General features: G+C 38.4%; 1 protein-coding gene across 1 annotated transcript in view; it reads right to left on the reverse strand.

Annotated features, from left to right (window-relative positions):
- Positions 1-6328: 6328 nt before the first annotated feature.
- The window catches only part of LOC133753306 (cytochrome b-245 heavy chain), a 35317-nt gene continuing 21448 nt past the window's right edge, over positions 6329-20197 (reverse strand). Inside the window, exons 7-13 of the mRNA XM_062183826.1 lie at positions 19966-20095; positions 17696-17788; positions 14557-14810; positions 13497-13659; positions 12354-12500; positions 9980-10104; positions 6329-8889 (exon numbers count right to left, since the gene is read on the reverse strand). Of these exons, the coding sequence (XP_062039810.1) occupies positions 8763-8889; positions 9980-10104; positions 12354-12500; positions 13497-13659; positions 14557-14810; positions 17696-17788; positions 19966-20095 (1039 nt within the window). The 3' untranslated portion in view covers positions 6329-8762. The remainder of the gene's footprint in view (positions 8890-9979; positions 10105-12353; positions 12501-13496; positions 13660-14556; positions 14811-17695; positions 17789-19965; positions 20096-20197) is intronic.

Here is a 20197-nt window from a genome sequence, read left to right on the forward strand (position 1 = left end):
CAGCAAGAGAGAGAGAAAAGTCTTCTTTTTCCGTTGGTTCACCCTCCAATGGCCGCCATGGCCGGCGCACTGCACTGAGCCGAAGCCAGGGGCTTCTCCTGGTCTCCCATGTGGGTGCAGGGCCCAAGCACTTTGGCCACCCTCCACTGCCTTCCCGGGCCACAGCAGAGAGCTGGACTGGAAGAGGGACAGAATCTGGCACCCCAACCGGAACTAGAACCCGGGGTGCTGGCACCACAGGCGGAGGATTAGCCTAGTGAGCCGTGGCGCTGGCTAGGCTTTAGTTTTTCTAAATGTTAGGGTCCTTTGGATTCGTTCAGCCAGTTTAAGCTGTACTTAGAGAAAAGCATATGGTTCTCTGCCATCTCAAAGCAATAAACACCACCTGTAACAGATCCTCATCTAGCAAGTCAGTACTTCCTCATTTCTGAAAATAACTAATCTTTTCTTAATGCCATTAAGAAAGCGGAAAGTAAAACATTTGTTAGTATATTCTGTCTGTATTTTTCAGAAGTTTTATGGAATTATTTTTAGAACAACAGAACTTCATTTTTCTTCTTTTAATCACTCAAATAAGATATAAATATTTTTGGATCTTTTCAGTTTATTGCATGAAAGAGTTAACAGTAGACCAAGTTAAAAGCAGACCCCAAATGGTTACATTATACAAACTATGAGGTTTTTAAATTTGTGTTTTTAATTTGTTTTTAAATTTGTGACAAGAGACAGAAGGGCTCTTGTTCATTGCAAGGAAATCCTCACTTAAGCGTCTGTGAGCCATAAGCACGGAAAACCCATGAAGCTTTTGTGAATGAATTGTTATGAACATCGTTGCCATTACATGTTATTTTGTACAGATTATTTTATACACGTGAAACTGTAAGCTCTAATATCCTCACCCCTTAAGGTTTTAGCCAATACACTGACAAGAGAAAAAGTCAGTATACATAGCATTTGTTGCATAAATATGTGAATGAGTAGAAAAATACAACACAGTAATGCTCTTAGGTTCTGTTGAGGCATATGGAGCCCTTTTTCCATTACACAAAATGGCCTTAGATTGCTATGCTTCTTTCTTTTTTTACTTGAAAGGCACACCCCCACAGCACATTTTCCATCCACTGGTTCACTCCTCAAGTGCCTGCAAGTAGCCAGGCCTGGGCCAGGCCAAAGCCAAGAGCCAGTAACTCAATCCAGGTCTCCCACATGGATGGCAGGAACTCAAGTACTTGAGCCATCACCTGCTGCATTAGCAGGAAGCTGGATCAGAAACACAGCCAGGACTTGAAAGGAAGGATTCTCATATGAGATGCTTATGTCCCAAGTGTCAGTTTCACTGCTGTGCTAAATGCCCACCCCGTATTTCTGAGTTTTTGAGTCTACCTTATAGTCTTTCTTTCTTTGCCCTTTTGTAGGTTCTCAGATGTCACTTGTTACTTCTGTGTATGTAACTATTTCTAGTAGTCCTTCTCTCTTAACTTACTACTTCTCATCAACTATAAGTTTGGGACCAAAGTGGCCTTGACACAGTAGTTATGGCAAGTATACCAAAGCTCCAAGTGAATTTCTGTCTGACTTTGTACTGTTTGTGGATTTGAATCTTATTTTGATTTCTCAAACATTGTATCCCACCCTTGTCTGCAGTTTTTTTTTTTACTTCTGTTTCCGGTGGTGAGATTGCCAGATAACTTATTCCTACACGAATGGGACAACATGGTAGTTACTGGAGTAGAATGGAAATTGAAATAAATTGCCTATACTTTCTAGATAGCAACACCTTTGATATATGCCCTGGGACTTTCATACTTTCAAAGCACACATGACTCCATATGTGCCATGACAACTCAAAGTACATAGTGTTTTCCTTATAACAAAGCTAATACATGCTTAATAGAAATCTCCAGAGAAGTTTACCATGAAACAGATGTAAGCATATATAAGTCTCACTCTGGACCCCTCTATCAACTTCCTCAATTTTTGATACCATTTGTATCAGCAGTTTTGTTGTGTAACAAACTACCCTACAGTTAGTAGTTTCAAACAACAACCATTTAATATTTCTCATTGAATGCAGGCCATCTGTATGGTTATGTGAATGTGCACAGAGCTCACTTATGCTTCTGCAGTTAGCTATTGGGTGCACTAGGCAATTTGGTTCATCTTGGCTTCTCTCTCTCGTGTGTCTGGAATCTTGGTTAGGACTGAAAGGCTAAAATGAGTTGGCTGCCCATCTCCTCATTAAACAGGCTAGTCTGAATGAACAATCACAGAAAAGCAGAGGAACAAAAGAGAAAACAAATGCATGGCGATTTCTTGAGGCCTACACTTGAATTCACATGTCACTTATGCTGCATTCTATTGGATAGTGCGAGTTGTAAGAGTCGCCTAGATTTAAGGAGTCAGCAAATAAATTTCTCTTCTTGATGGAAGTAAATGCAAAGTCACATTGCAGAGCATGAGAGCATGAGGATACAGAGAGAAGTGGAAAATGTGGGCCAACTTGCAAAAGAGGAAGCTGGATGTGGTTTATTAATTGTGACAAATATAAAATACTAATATAAGATGTGATTAATAGGAGAAGCCAGGTGTGGGTTATATGAGAACTCTTTGTACTAATTCAAGCTTTTTGTTTTGTAAATTTAAAACTATTCTAAAATTATAAGTTTATTTAAAAAAAAAAAGCAAGTGTGGGGCTGGTATTGTGGTATAGCAACTTGAAACACCAGCATCCCATATTGGAGAGCTGGTTTGAGGTCAGCTTCTCTGCTTCTGATCCAGCTTCCTAATAATGAGCCTTAGAAAGTAGTAGAAGGTGGCCCAAGTACTTGGGCCTCTGCCACGTACATGGGAGAACAGGATGGAGTTCCAAGCTCTTGGCTTCTGGCTGGTTCAACCCTGGCTGTTGTAGCCATCTGGGGAGTGAACCAGCAGATAGGGATCTGTCTCTCTCTCTCTCTCTCTCTCAAATGAATAAATAGGGGCCGGCACCGTGGCTCACTTGGTTAATCCTCCTGCGGTGCCAGCATTCCATATGGGCACCAGGTTCTAGTCCCGGTTGCTCGTCTTCCAGTCCAGCTCTCTGCTGTGGCCCGGGAGGGCAGTGGAGGATGGCCCAAATGCTTGGGCCCCTGCACCCGCATGGGAGTCCAGGAGGAAGCACCTGGCTCCTGGCTTCGGATTGGCGCAGCGCTGGCCATAGCAACCATTTGGGGAGTGAACCAACAGAAGGAAGACCTTTCTCTCTCTCTCTCTCTCTCTCTCTCTCTCTCTCTCTCTCACTGTCTATAACTCTACCTATCAAAATAAATAAAAAAACTACAAATGAATAAATAGATAATTTTAAAAGAGAGAAATTATTCTATTATTTTAATATCCCCTGTCTTGTTTCTCTCCCTCTAGTTTTTGCTAATGCCACCTATATCTTTTTCACTTTTTTCCCTCTCATTTCCACATTTCCATCCCTCACTCTTTGATATACAGTGCCTTAAAGAATATTTTTCTAAATACATTTTAGATATACCAATTAGAAAGTAAAATCTTCTGATTATTTTCTACAAATGAAAAAAGTGTGAAGACTCATATTCTTGGTGGCTGTCTTACAGCTTACTTCCTCTGTGAATTGGATATGGTCAAACTTTCTGTGGCCTTTGATTTCCGTAAAGTCATAGACACATTCGTCCCCAGTAGGATGAAGCACCAGGTAATGAACACAGCAGGAAGTTGGCAATGCAGATGTCTGAGTGTGATGTTTTAGCCGTGGGTAATACAGAGCCCCTAACTGGAAAACAGGATCATCAAATAGCTCTGCTGGCCTTCAGTAGTTCAGTCTGGATTAACTACTAAGTTAATAGTGTGCCCTGGTGATTCTCACTCAATACAGACACATTAGCTCTCCCCAAGAGATGTTTAAATAAGTATAGTTTTATTTTATTATTAATCTAAGGTTTTCCCTGAAATCATTTGGGAAGTATCTAGATAATTCATTCCTTATTCCCTGACTTGGGTACATTTGACCTGAAAGGTTAGGTTGATATTTAGCTATTTCCATGAACCTGGATGGATTAGTGATTTTATTGTTACTTAACTGGGAATTGCATGACTAAAAAGAGGAAGTGATGTGTAGCAATCAAGTGATCTAACATAATGTGTAAACTTGGTAACTGTTTAATGTTCTAGAGTAATTTTAAGATTTATGAAGACCTTTTGAACTTAATTTTTTTAAAAAATGTATTTTATTTATTTGAAAGACAGAGTTACAAAGAGGCAGAGAGAAAGAGGTCTTCCATCTGCTGGTTCACTCCCTAGATGGCCGCAATGGCCGGAGCTGCACCATTCCGAAGTCAGGAGTGAGGAGCTTCCTCTGGGTCTTCCACGAGTGCAGGGGCCTAAGGACTTGGGCCATCTTCTACTGCTCTCCCAGGGTACAGCAGAGAGCTGGATAGGAAGAGGAGCAGCTGGGACTAGAACTGGCGCTCATTTGGGATGCCAGCACTTTAGGCCAGGGCTTTAACCCATTGCGCCACAGCGCCAGCCCCTGAACTTAATTTTTTATACAAATTAGTTTTCTGTGTTTGGAACAGTATTCTCTGAAAGATGAATATAACAATTTTGGCTTTTCCAGATTCAGTAAGCACAGTCTCCATGTTGTTAGTTCTGAGTAAAATCCACAAAATAAACTCACAGTGGCTTCTGCTCATGTTTCAACCTTTCCCAGTACTTCCTTTTATCCACAAAACAGTGCATTTTGGAATTTCATTTCTTTTTCTAGTTTACAGCATCATAGTTCTTTGAAAATTTCTCATCTATTGGTAAGAATTATTAACTGGACTATCATCCAGTTGCACAGACTACCTCATCCCCAACCACCACAACATGACCATAAGGACTACAGTTTTGAAACAATATCAGGCCATCTGGTTGATCATTTTTCCACATTTTAGAAACTTCTAGTGGTCAGATTTCCTATCCTCTGTCAGCAATTTGGTTTTTTCCCACCAGCATTTGCAGTTGAGTAATTCCTTTCTCTTAGGATTTAACTTCTTCCTCATACAGTTTTATTACACACACACACACACACACACAATATGGACAATAACTGGCTATTTCCTGGATTACAGAAATATTTTAAGTAAATAAATATAAAGTAAAAACTATATGTATTCAATATTATTGAGTCACCTTAGAGCAAGAATGGGGAACTTTTATTTTTTTCTATGAAAGGCCATTTGGAATTTATAACATTCATGGGCCCTACAAAATTATCAATTTAAAAATTAGCCTGCTATAGATTTATTGAATTTCTAGTCCTGCCTGTGGTTGCCCTCACAGGGCCAGACTAAATCCTTGTGGGCTGGGTATTCTCACCCATGCCTTAGAGCCTTCTTTTCTTTAAGCAAAACAATTCCATTTCTTGATAAATTCTATTTTCTCTTAATTCAAAGATAAAAATAACATTAATAAGATACATTAGTTTTTATAAAACTAAATACCAAGACACATAGAAGGCATAAACCTCATACCGCCACTGTTACCTAGTTATTCTTAGTATATAATTGATACCTAGCACGATAGCTTTAAAAATATCCTTAATTACTTATCCTTTGTGTAATCTGCTAGTGTAGTATAAAGAACATGGATTTTGTTGCCAGAATGATGTGGATTTAATGTTGACATAGCCACCCAGTAGTTGTGGGACCTCTGCTTGTTATTTATCCTCTCTCAGACTCAGTTTTCCTATCAATAAAATTGGAATAAAACTGTTACCTTGTGATGTTATTGAAGGTTTAGCTGAAATATATGGAAAATGTTTGGCATAGTGAGAGAGATATACCAAATACTAGCTACTTCAATAATAGCCATTTGTTTTAGTTAATGTTATTTCCCTCCATGGAGATACTTGTTGACTTCCACAGCAACATGTCATGTCCACACCCGTATGACACTTAAGCATTTCCTAAACAGTGGGGATTGTACCCAGGTGACTCATTTAGAACAATGGCCAATACAGAGCCATGAGTTTGTCCAGAATCTGATTTGACAACACACAGCTGTGAAGTTAGAACACAAAAGATTGATGGAAATGCAAAAAGAGGTCATACTGGAGTTTCTTCATCTTCAAAATTCTGGTCAGGCTCTGAGGGTCACCAGGACATTAACCACGGAACTTAGTTCTCAGCTATCCCTTTCTAACCCGTAAACCACGCAGTATTTGACACATCACATGCAGAAACACAGGGCCTCTCAACCTTCTTGGAGAAAAGGAAAATTTTTGATAGCTGAATTCACCTTTCAGTAGCAAGCTCAATAACACAGACACAGATAGCTGACGAATAGTTGAGCACAGTTTTAATAGTTCTTCCTAAAAAATTATCTCCCAGATGCCTCCCCAAAATTATTCACATATAATGAATAGAAGTATTCAAATTTTATAAACTCAATATTGCAAAAGCAGGGGAACTAAGGAAAGCCTGCATGGCCTGAAGATCAAAAACAATGCTTCATGATTCTCTTAATACCTGTTACTAAATACTAAATATTCAATCCTAAAAAAGCAATGCTGGCAGCTGGGGACTTGGGAGAATGATAGAGAATGAAGCTTTCACAATGGCAAGCACTATTATACTCATTCTTTCATAACCAGGATAACACAAGGCATATCTCTTTATTTTGGTAATGGGATGTTATAGAAAACGGCAACAAATGGAGGTGATTTTATTTAAGCCTAATACATTAGCAAGGGCCAGTATTGTCAGACTCCTTAGAACTGAGGTTTCTCATCCTGCTGACATTTTGATGGGAAAAACTGAAACTATGCACACAGAACCGAAGTCATAGTAATGGCTTACCTAATATTTGTTGAATGAATGAACTGATACCTGGGGTGCAGTGAGAACAGGCTGGATCTACGTTTCTCTAAGCAGAGATATTCCTGGTACCTTCCGGGGAGGTGGCATTCACACTGCAGGCCTTATTTGTCAGAACTGACCCTTAGTTTCCAAGGATCCTGGGAGATCAAAGAAACTACAAAGTAATGCAAAGTACTATGAGGAACAGCTAAGTTTTTATTTAGTTCATGTCAGTTCCCTGCACGTGTTGACTCAGCATCAAAATTTGCGACCGAAATGTAAAGGTTCAATGTCATATGTAATGAAAATAAGATGAGTCTGTACATGTAATTCATTCAAAACCTTAAGAAATCTGGGATAGTAAGTGACTAACGTGAGATGGTCATCCGTTCCCTTTCCCTTTTGTCATGTTTACTTTCTTTCACTCTCCTTTGTTCCCTTCCATCTTCCCACCTCTTAGCTTCTAATCCAGTCTTCTTCCCTTCCCCTGCTCTCTTCTCTTTGTTCCTGTGTACCAAAGTGGAATAACTTGAAATATCTGTGGCCACAGGGGATGGAGCAAATAAAGCTGTTTTTTAGTTCGCAGAAATGAGAAGTTTTAAGAAAAACAACTGCTTCTGACCACACTAACAGTGATTTAGAAACTCTCCCTTTATCCAGAACACTCTATTAGGTATGTATTCAATATGTCACAGTAAATGAGGAATTTGAGTTTCTAGGATGTAAATTTCAGGAAGAAAAATAATGATGATATAAAAAACGATTAGCCACACACAAAAAGATCCATTTGTGTGTGTGTGTTTAAGTAGAACAAGGGGTGGGTGCTATTTAAAGCAAATGTGCATGTGAAATGCATATTTGTCCTACTTCTTAAACTCAGAATTTGCAAAGGCTGGCTGGGGGAGATCCTTTCAGGCAATAAATTACTCCATATTCCTTTCATAGCACAGAGAGCAGGACTAGAGGGACTAGTAGAATTATGGCAGGAGAGCAATTCTCTGCCTCCATTGCCTTTTCCTCCATGCTTCAACTAAGAATCTGAGGGACCCTTTAGGTCATCTTATTAGTTAAGATTTTTAGCCTGTTTTCTACCCTCCGGAGAATTATATTCCTTTGACCTATAAGAGTAACAGGAGTTATTTCCTTAGATAATTCTCACAAAGTCTTTAAATCAATTCTACCCTGGTATTGAATGGTTCTAAATGCATTTTCATTCATTCATTCAACAAACTTTCCTTGAGAATCCACTCTGCCACGCAGCATGGTAAATGCCAACTATGACACTGGTTTCAGTCTAAGACTTTTCATGGAAGCATCTCTGACCCAGTTAGGCTGTTGAGTTGGTAAACTGGAGTGTGCTCAGATGTCAATTCTGTCACTAGCAAGTATTAAAACATACTAAGCGTATATTCATATTATCTCTTATCTAGAAGTTTTCCTTCAATATGACAATAATGATAAGATGACACAAGCTATAAAATGATGATTACTTCTTGGTGTGCTTCCTCTTTCTGAATATAAAAAACAATTTTGAGACAGTCTGGTTTTGTGGAAAGACTACCAAATCTGGATTCAGATGGCCTACATCTGCTCTCAGGAAAGTTACTAAAACTATTTGAGTTCCCATTTTTAAATCCCGAAAATGAGACCAGGAATCCTGGCCCTATCTTCCTCTGGCATTACTAAGAAGAAATAAGGAATTAATGTTTGCAAAAGTCTTCTGAAAACCATAAAGCCCCATATAAATGTAACTTATCTGATAAAACAGTCTTCGACATTGCTTTCAGGGGAGTCCATAACATTACAGTTTCTTTTCCTCCTATTTTTTTTAAAGAGAGAGGATCTTATATTATTAACCAGAGTTATTTGGGCACTTTGCAGCATAACCCAAATTTATTTCCTCGTAGTTGGGATGAATTAGAAGTTTTCCTTGTTGAAAATGAAGTGCACTCCCCGAGGGCCAGACTCAGAGTTGGAGATGCTCTGTTTACTGAGGGTTTCAGCCAAGGCTTCAGGTCCACAGAGGAAAACTCCTATTCTGGTACTTTCAGGAAAGAAGGGGGAAAAAACACAGATTCAGGCTTTGGGATGAGATAGAATACAAAGTAGGTGGGGATATTTCCTGTTGATTTGAGGCTGAGTCCCCTCTGTTCCCTTCATCTTTTTCACAAATGACAGAGTTCAGAATACATTGCTGGAAGGTGGATCAGTCCTGTATGTGGGACAGCTAGATCACTCAAAAGGCAGTTACCTTCCCAGGAAAACGACAGCCACACAGAGTTCTGAGAAACTTTTACCATAGAGAAAATGGTGGCAAGTTCATGGATCTGTGGCTTCAGAACTTTGTGCCCCCAATCCCTCTCTGGCATCTTTAAATCAGGAACCTGTCTTAAGTATACCAACTCTGCCAACAGCTCCAACAGCTCCATGTGGCTTCATTCTTGTCAACTTTAGAGTCTAAACCCTTGCTTTTCAAGGTATGGTTCCAGACCAGTAGCCTCAACAGTAGCTTAAAAGAATGCAGATTCTGGAGCCACATCTCAGACCTACTAAATCAGTATCTGCATTTTTGAAAGATTCTCCAGGTGTTATGCTCATTAAAGTGTAAGAAGCAGTGGCTAGCAGATGTATTCATGATGGTCTCTTGAGTTTCTCATGTGTTCTATCAAGATAGGGGATCCTCTCAAAGTTTCATGGCAGCCAAACCTTTAGTGCAAATAAAAAGGACCTTGGATCATCTTTTAATTTAAGATTTTAAACCCAGAAGTTATAACTGAATTCAAGGATAGGATCTCCTTAGTAATAAGTATAAATTATGTTGAATATTTAAAAGAAGTAGATAAACTAGTGAAATTTGGGAGATTAAAAGAAAGAACCAAGCTATGGCTCTACTTGGGATGAGCAGGATAAGTGTCGGGGTATCTTTGTTTTTACTGACTTTTGGTAATTTTGGTGTGATGTTAAGATTGTGTCTTAAAGTCAGGGATATGTCAAATTCCCTACTGGGCAGGAATTCAACACTTATATAGTAACATGGGTATCTCAGTCTGCAATAGACAAGTCTAGCCATGCCTGGCAGCTGCTACTTTAGGAGATCACTAGCCTCAAGAACACTTTGGTGAGGGACTCCTTACTTAGGGTGTTGACTTGCAATTGTCTTGAACTCATTATCCCAGTTGGGTCGTCCATACAGTGTCTTTTGTTTCAGGCCTGTGATCACATCTTTCTCCTCATCATGGTGCACAGCAAAGTGATTGGCCTACAAGAAAGAACAAGAATTCAGGAAAGAAAAGAAAAGAGAGATGCTGTAAAAACATGCTAGAGGCTAGGAGGTAACCAAAAATGAACAAACTGAGTCTTGCCCAGGGAATTTTCAATCTGGAACAGGAAACCTTGAAGTATAAATATAAATAATCTTATTTGTAGAAGAGGGGAGTGTGGTGAGTGTCATGAAGAGGCGAAGTATCCTAATGAGAGCAAAGAAGGAAGGTGGAATGTGATCATAGGGAAGTTTAGGATCACCGCACTTGAGTCAGGCATTGAACTATAGGTAGTGCTTTGCCGTTTTTCTCACTGCTCTGTGTTTGACTTTCTCTCCTGACCCTAACATACTACCATTCCTTTAAGAGTCACTAAGAACTGAAACAACCGTACACTAAAATATAGTCAAAGGAGGAGTCATAAAAATGTTCATGGAAAATGCATATTATGAAAAAACTACACATAGATCTCAAAAGTTCTTTGCACCATCATGTGTATATGTGCACACACATGCACACATATATACATTACACAGAGAGAGAGAGAGACACACACACACACAGCGGGGTGCTTCAAAAAGTTGATGGAAAAATGAAATTTAAAGGTAAGTTTATTCAGTGCAAATATATTTGAAATCTACACTTCATTTTCTTTATAACATGCAATATCCATGAACTCTTCACCCTTGCATATCACCTCCAAGCAATATTTGTTGATTCATTTACAAATTATAACCAGATGAATGAGATCCCAGCAGAAAGAATGGGACATCAAAGAAGAAGGCACCTTTCTCTGAAGGGAGGAAGGAACCTCCACTGTGATATGGCCTTGACTAAATAAGTTTAGAGTTGGTGAACTCAAGAGGCTTCCATAGCCTTGACAGCTCATGGCAAGAGCCTCGGGTGATTACTGACGTCATAAATAAGAGTGTCAATTGTTAAATCAACAACAGGAGTCACTGTGCACCTGCTCCCCACGTAGGATCTCTGTCCTTAATGTGTTGTACTATGAGAATTAACGGTAAAACTACTAGTCAAACAGTACTCTATATCTTGTGCGGTTGTGTGGGTGCAGTCTGTTGAAATCGTTGCGTAGTATATACTAAGTTGATCTTCTGTATATATAGATAATTGAAAATGAATCTTGATGAAGAGTGGGATGGGAGAGGGAGTGGGAGATGGGATGGCTATGGGTGGGAGGGGGGTCATGCGGGGGGAAGCCACAACAATGCAAAAGTTGTACTTTGTTAATTTACATTTATTAAATAAAAAATTTTAAAAAAGAAGAAAAAAGAAAGTACTTCAAAAAGTTTGTGGGAAAAGGAAAAAAGAAGTAACCAGAAACTACTGAGAGTTGCTAAGAGTGCAGGTTCAGAAGCGTTCTGACTCTGCCACTTGTTGGGTTCTCTTAGGCAAATGACTGAATCTATTCTGGACCTTGATTTCTTCATCTGTAAAATTTGGATAATAATAACCTTGGAGGGTTGTGGAGAGGATAAAATAAGGCAATTTATGTAAATTCTAAGAATAATAATGGGAACATAGTAAGCTGTCCCTTGGTGTCTGTCAGGTTTAGTTTCCACTCTCCTGGCACATCCCCAGCCCTGCTGAAGTTACCAAATTCCGAATGTGAAGATGCTCAAGTCCCTTACATAAAATGAGGTAGCATTTGCAGGTACCTAAACACATCCTCCCATACACTTTAAATCATCTCCAGATTACTTATACCACCTAATACAATGGAAATGCTGTGTAAATAAGTGCTATACTGTATTGTGTAGTGGATAATGATATGGTCAGTACAGGTATGGAAAGCTGAGTGCATATGCTTAACAACTAGCAATGTATTGAGTATATTATAAAACATGCATAAACATATAAATTAAAGGAATACCCACACACATACCAAGAGAGAGAGTGAGAGAGAATGAGGAAACTAGTATGTTTTTCCCATAATACAGTGGAGCATCTTACCCTTTTTGTCTGAGACTAATCCTCTGGTGAGAACATTGCTCTAATAATCTAATAGTCAAGGATTTTCTTCCTTTACAGGCTCTTTAGCTTTGGATATAGTCTCAACAGTTTTAACATCATGTGGAGACACTGAGTGAGAGTAACTGGGATGGATTACTCAAACCATTAACTGACCTTGGAAGAAACAGGGCACGTAAAATACCAATAATGAAGGGGAAACTGGTAAGCCCTGGACACTACTGGAAGGACCTGAGATGTGGACCCTTGCCCTCACCTGGGACTCATCCCAGCCGGTGAGATAGATGTTGTAGCTGAGGAAGCCAGCATTGTTCCTCTCCTGCATCTGTGTCTCCAGCAGCTGCAGCAAGTCTGCAAACCACTCAAAGGCATGTGTGTCACGGCACAGCCAGTAGAAGTAGATCTGAAAGAGGCACAGGTTATATTTAGATAGACTTGATCTTCGTTAACATGTGGACTTCTACTGTCCCCAAACCTTTTCCTGACGGTCAGGATGTCTAGCAGTACAGGTTTTCAGAAAGCTCTGGACACAGCACAGGCTAGTTCACGCGATCTTGCTCTGGCCTTCACACTGGCAAGGCAATGAGTAAATTAACCTCAGAAATATCTTTCCCTCTAGAGAACTATTCTCACTTTCCCAGAATCCCTGGATTCCTTTGTCCTTCCTCTCAGAAAGGCCGTTGGAATCTAGACTGGCACCAGCTAGTCTAGGCGAGATTTATTAAAGATATATTTCATCAGGCAATGAAACTAAATTCACATGTAACAAAAAGTCCTCTGTGAATTGATCCTGAGAATATATCCATGAGAAAGTCAAAATTTCATGTTTCTTGCTTTATTCCTGCAAAATGTATTTGGGGAGTAAGGGGTGAGGTAGAAATTGAATCAATCTCAATATCTAACACGGGGTGATGGAAAAATTGTTCTATGTTCTCTCAATGGAAAATGAAAGAATCATTGAGATTATCTTAAAGCCTGAACATACTTTCTATAATATATTTAGAAAGCCAGAATATGAAATTATACATACTCAATATTTATACCTTTTGAAAATATTTAAATGTGGGTAAATATTAGAATACCATAGACAAAAAAGATAGCTATTGGTTTGCTGTTGTAAATGTTTTCACTGTTTCCCAACTTTCTTTCTTCTGAGTTTCCAGTAATGATATACAAAACCAGCATATTGCTTTCAATAATAAGCCTTCTTATATGAGTATGGAAGTACATGTAATTTACCCAATAGTCCTTTGAAAAGACATCTGCTTCTCTGGAACCACCTAACATTTCTCTTCACTTTTTCTGGCCTCAATCAGCCTTAGCCCTTAACACACTCTCAGGCCTCACTTGGCAAAGTGTGATGACCACTGCAGGCCCTCCAGGAAATGAAGGAACATACCTTTTTGAGCCTCAGATTCGTGGCATTGTTGCAATATTTGTACCAGACTGACTTGAGGATGGATGCAAAGGGCGTGACCCCAATTCCTGCTCCCACTAACATCACTACCTCATAGCTGAACACATCTTCACTTGCTGTGCCAAAGGGCCCATCAACTGCTATTCTGCAAGGAAGTGGAGAGGAAATTGTTACATAGATCGCTTGTTCTTCATAGTAACATGGGACACCTGTTATTTTTGGGGATGTATAATATGTCTATTCAAACTGGGACAAAGTATCTATGGGAGGCTTTCTGTGAAATAGATTTCAAGCAACCAACTCAACACTCAACCCAGCTATGTTGGGGTTGGATATAAGATGACTTTTTAACTAACTTCAAAACATTTGAAATCTCAGCATGGGTATTTTTTTTGTTGCTTCACCACTCTTCACACACACACACACACACACACACACCTGTATCTCTTGCTAGGGAATCACCACTTGAATTCTTGCTTACATTTTGAACATTGAAGCTAGAATTCTCTACTTCACACTGACATCTTGACATCTTCACAGCTAACATCTTGTAGACCGAATATCCCCATTCTCCATTTGTCTATTCTTTGAACAATTATTAAGCAAGCTTTTCTTCAGCATTTATGAACTGCCTGATACTGTCTTAGGCATATGAGGAGAAGGAGGCAAAGAAAATAATATATGGCATTTACCCTCAAGTTATGCCCATTAAAGTTTAAGGAGTTCTTTCAAATACTACAATTTTGTTTGTTAGGAAAGTTATTGTAATTTTGCTTTGACTTTCATATACTAAAGGAACTTGGGACTATCCTTTACTAATATTTGACTAATATGTTTTATATTTAATATGAGATTTATAAAACAGCATTAATAAAACACATTCATGTAATGGAAAACACAGTGATAGGGATTTGCATTCTTAGAACCTCTGTATGTTATCAGGGGCTCAGGAGATAATACAGCGAGATAAGGGTGAAAAGGAACTATCTTATGCCATTTTTCCTGAACTTATGCACCTTTGCTTTAGATGTTTTATACTCACTTAGGTAGTTTCCATGCATCTTGAAACTCCTGCTTATCACAGCCACAAGCATTGAATAGCCCCTCTGTCCAGTCCCCCACGATACGGATATGGATGCTAAAGAAGTCTTCTTCAGGGGCAGAGGTCAGTGTGAAAGGGTGCCATTCCAGCTTGGACACCGTGGGGCACTTGACAAAAATATATTGCCCCACCTCCATCTTGAATCCTTTCTTCTTCATTTGTAGTTCAATGGTTTTGAAAGGGTGAGTGACCACCTATGGAATAAAAAGCATGTCTCTGGAAAAAAACACTTTCCCTAAATACTTGTATTTTCAGTGTCTGTATAGGTAAAATTCTGAGCTAAGATGCTCTGTTCAGGTACCTACTTTGGGAGCAAAGCAGCAGTACTTCCAAGAGATGTGTCTGCCACTGGAAATTGCCTTTGCTTACAAACTATAGCCAATGCCAAGCTGATAAAGGGATACAAAGGTCTAGTTCTCTCTCCTCAATTTGGGACAATCTATGGGTCCATCCCAACCCCAGCACTCTCTTGTGGTATCAGCTAAGGCTCCAATTGCAATAGCATTTGGGTCAACTTTTCCCTCTCCACTACCCTTTCTTATTTACTTTACAGTTTCATCTCCTGAACGTATGCCCCTGTAAATTTTCTACATGCATCTCTGTCTCAGTCTTTACCAGGGAATTCAACCTAAGAAATCAGCCTCTTGTGATTTTTTTTTCTGAAAAGACAATAACAGTGTAAACTTTTTTTTTAAAAAAAGTGATGGTTTCCTACTCAGCCTTCCTGTCTTGCCAGGAGATGAAAACAGGCCTTAGCAGATAGACAGGAAGAAGGGGATATCATTGGCTTGTGAAATAGCAACATCCTCCAAAGGAAGTCTAACTCTGCTGCTGTTTTTGTCCAGAATCACACCTTGGACTTGCCCAATTTCATTCGTTGTTTCTATATTTCTCCCTACCTGGGAAGTACACTATGCACCTCTTCTCAAGCCAGGTGGTACTCACTCATTGTCTTTCTTCCTTATGGTACATGAAAACAAATGTACATAGCAGCTTTATTAATAAAAGCAAAAGGGTAAATAAATGTCTGTGAACTAGTGAGTACATGAATATTTTAAAAATAGAACACAATAAAGAGAAATATAGAAAATAATATACAGGTTCTTGTCAAAGAGATACCTTAGTTCAAATGTTTATTGCAGCTCTATTCACAATTGCCAAGATACAGAATTAATCTAAGGGTCCATCCACTGATGAGTGGATAAGAAAATGTGGTGCTAAGTGAAATAATCCAGGCACAATGACAAGTACTGCATGATACTATTTATATGTGGGATCTACAAAAGTTGATGTCATAGAAGTTGTGAGTAGAGTAAGGGGGTTACCAGAGACTGGGAGGTGTAAGAGAAGAGGGGCATAGGGAGAGGTTGGTCAACAGGTACAATGTTACAGGTAGATAGGAAGAATAAGTTTTGGTGTTCTATTGTACAGTAGGTGACTATAGATAACAATAAAGGAGTGTATATTTAAAATAATAAGCTAGAATAAAAAATTTTAAATGATTCCACTATAAATAAATGATAAATGTTTGAGGTGATGGATATGTTAAATATCATGATTTTATCATTGCACAATGTACACAAGTATAAAAATACCACATTGTGCATCATAAATATGTACAATTATTGTGTGACAACCAACTAAAAATAAAAATTAAAAGAAAAAAATAATGGTTTTTAAATATTGACTGATATGGAGGATTTTTTTCACACCTGAGGAGTTGTGGGAATGTGGGAAATTCTTCTAATAAAAATAGTCAGGCATTTCCAAAACTTGTGAATTAAATGTATCTTACATGATAAAGCTATAAACAACTTCTCTTCTGCAATGAAATGAGACATTGTAAAGATTCATCTTGAAAACAGAAAATGAAAATTATGTTGAAATATTTATAGCATGTTGCAATTTTGTGTGATGAAAGCAATTTTTTATCGTATTGAAATTTTGCCACCACTAGAACAAATAGAATTTAACTAAATAAGATATACTAGTGGATATCATTCTCACTGGAATACTCTTGTTCCTTATATTTCTTTATGAAAGAAGGAAATGGTTATGTATTTTCTTCACAGAAAAGCAAGTTTTCCCTAAAACTAAGCTCAAGAGAAATATTTGTTTGCTTCAGTCATCTCTTGTTTAGTAAGGGAAATTTCGTGGCAGCTTGTTTTGCTGATTTGTGGGTTTCTTTCTTACAATCTATTATAAATATAAAAGGAGAACTGTTGTGGCTTCCTGTATTTCAAGACTTCTAATGTCAGCTGGACTCATCTTACTATAACCCTTCATAGACACCAAATGAGAAAATCTAGGGTAGAGTCAGAAAGAATCTGTATGTTTTCCAAAAATGACCCATAGTAGGCTTTTGGTCAATACTTTTGGACTGGGTCAAATTGAATTAAGTTTTATTTGATAAAAATAGTCTCACCTTGTGTTTCCTGAAACTATAACAAGGAGTTTCCATTTATGCTTATCTAGTTGGGTATATACTTGTTTGTTTTGTGATGAGAAAAAGCATAGAAATGTGTGTTGCAGAGTGGTGGAGAGGGGACTACAGTAGACTTGGAGTTATGAGACCAAATCTGAGATGCAGCTTTGTTACTGATTAGCTTGAGATTTGGGGCACTTCAATTTTGATATTCTGTGATTACATATAAAGCACAGAACAAGAGGTGAAGGTGACCTGGGAACATATTTCAAACTCAAACCAATCTATCCTTGAGTCCTTGGTTCTTCTGGCATCTAACAATTTTAATTCTCATTTATGCTGTTTGAACTCAACTCTTTTCTTCTTTACTTCTAACTAATCACATAATGCCCCTATGCTGGCTGGAGGAATTCATGCATACAAAGCATTTGTCTACAATTTAACACAGAAAATGATAAGTTTTAGTATCCCAATCAAAGGCCCAACCTTTTGATTTCTATCCTGAATACAGTGAATAAAATACTGTAGGTCTTCTCTCTGCTTTGAATTTAATCAGAAGAAAACTGAATAAAAGACTGCTGTAACCAATGTTATAGAAAGCCCTGGTGGACTTGTCCATGAAATAGTTAGACACTGACTACTCGTAGCCAATACCTTGGTGATGACCACCTTCTGTTGAGATCGCCAAAACCGGACCAACCTCTCACAGAGATATAGGAACATGGGACCCACTATCCATTTCCAGGTCTGTAACACAAGCAAAAATGAAAATGAAGTGTGTTAAGGGATTATAGCTAATAAAAGATTCAGAGGGACAAAAAAATCTTGGAAGCCAAGTTAATCTTTATAGGACTGTTTAAATATTTGACATAAAATAAGTAAATTTTCCTTACAACAGAATAAGTAAAAATATCTGAAATTATGATAAAGTATTAAGTCAGTAAAAAAATGAACATTCTGCTTAGCCACATTGAGGAACTGTATCTGCAGTATGAAACTTCACCAAGAGGAACTGCCTACAAGAATGGAATTTCCTCTAGTGTCGCAACTGCATTGCAGTAACTCTACAGCAGAGCAAGGTTGGTTTCAGAATTAACATTTCTCTAAAGGATATCATTTCAGCAACATGATATTTTAATGCAATCTTGTAATTGCCATGTAGTCAGAGATTAATCTTGTGTAAGATTATAGATTTTGTGCAAGAGTTTAGCTATTTCTTCAGTATTTGGTAAATTCTAGGAGCTATTCAATGTGCTTGCTGAATTGAGACAAACCCTAATACTTTCAGATTTTTCTAGATATCTCTCTGTTCAGAATATGCAGAGTTTCATAATACTGGTATTACTCTTTTGGATATATAAAAGCATTTAATCCAAATAGATTCATCCTTGGACTGCACCAGTTGAGTTCCTAGTCTAATACTTAAACTAACAAAGACTTTTAGAAGGCAGTATCATCTAAAAGATGGCTTTGCAGAATGGACTCAAGGGAGAAAAACAACTCAGTGCTTCCCACAGATTCACATACGCTTTTTCTATTAAATGATTTTTTAGGAAATTTATTATTGAAAGTTGAGTGCATCCAAATGTCCCCATCTCCAGCCAAAGTTGAATAATACCCCCCCAGCCAGAAATCAGGAATGTTCTGCTGTTGGCTTTTGTTTCCATGGGACAAGTATGTAAAATAGGCTTGCAACATCCATTTGGTTCCTGTGTGCTACCATGGGATGCCATTGAGTGGAGCCAGATTTGGCATCACCCCTAATATCTCCAGAGACATAGAAGATCCTATGAGGTGGATGACTGTTACAGCAATAGAATTCTGACTCCAGCTGTCATCGAGGAAATATACCTTCCCTAATGCATGAGAGGACCAGCAACATGGTTCCCTTTTTGTCTTTTCCACTGATGTCTGCATGTAGTGGAGCAGTGCACTGATTCGTTTGTTTGCTTTCATTAAGGAGCAAAAATGCTTAAAGATGTGAATTCCTTACATAACATGTTATGTCTAGCAGAAGAGTCCTCTGATGCTAAGAGAGTGGGAAAAAAGAAAGGAGACGGGATGAGAAATGTGCCTTTATATTACACTGTCCTTAAGGGAAAACTAATAATACTGTTCAGAAACCTTGTACAGATGTTGACTTTTGCCTATCTTTATACCAATGGCTAGCACAATAACCAATAAAGTACACTCATATTTTCTCCCAGTGGAAGAAAACATAGATTACAGGGCCTACTTCTCAGTTTATGTAGTGGAGATATTGAGAATGCACAAAACAGAGCCCTTCAGTAATCCTTATAAAAGAAGGAAATTATTTTCCCATGTTTTCCCTTGCTCTGCTTTGCTATACTCCTGCTCCACCACATGGTGCCATTGAGTATTGGTATGAACCTGACTGTCCTGTTTCATTTATGCCTCATAGATGGGACCTCTTGATACTGACAGGATACACAATGTGCTATCTCATCAATTTCCCTCCCTGTTCTGACAGCCATACAGAAAATCTTACTTTCTGAAGAGGCCCCTAACTCCTTACAAGTGATTCATTTGAGCTAAAATATTCAGTTCAGGCTGGAATCCCCAAATGTCCTTCTGAAAAACATCAACTGGTGTTATTGTGGCCCTAACATCCTAACATCCAGAGGAAAAGAGATGGAACCTCTTGAAACCAAGTAATACTTTTAAACACACTGCTTTTCTAAGTTCTATATCAGGACGTTGATAGAAGAACAATGAAAAATTTACTTTTCAGGAAACAATGTTATCCAATAAGTACAGTAGAGAAAAGCAGACACTTATACAACATTTTAGCAGTCCCATAGCATTTATAATGGAAAGCTCTATGACATTTGTACATGTTTCTTAGACACAGTTTGAAGATTGTCAGTAATTAAATGGTAATAATAACAATGTATTGTACATACCATAGGAGGGTTTCCAGAGAATTCTGGGACAGGGCAGTCCTTTATCTTTCCCCAATCTGAGATATATTGCTCACACATCAGTGGATCATGTTTCTTCAAACTCTCCTCAGTTTGCCCACGTACAATTCGTCTGGGAGAAAAATATAAGTTTAGATCATTTAGTATCAAGAAACTAGAATTTTTAAGATTCTGGGAATTTTTTGACTCTTTCAACACAGGTCCTATAAGTTTC

The sequence above is a fragment of the Lepus europaeus genome, chromosome X, assembly GCF_033115175.1.
Source record: "Lepus europaeus isolate LE1 chromosome X, mLepTim1.pri, whole genome shotgun sequence".
In the NCBI taxonomy this organism is placed as follows: Eukaryota; Metazoa; Chordata; class Mammalia; order Lagomorpha; family Leporidae; genus Lepus; species Lepus europaeus.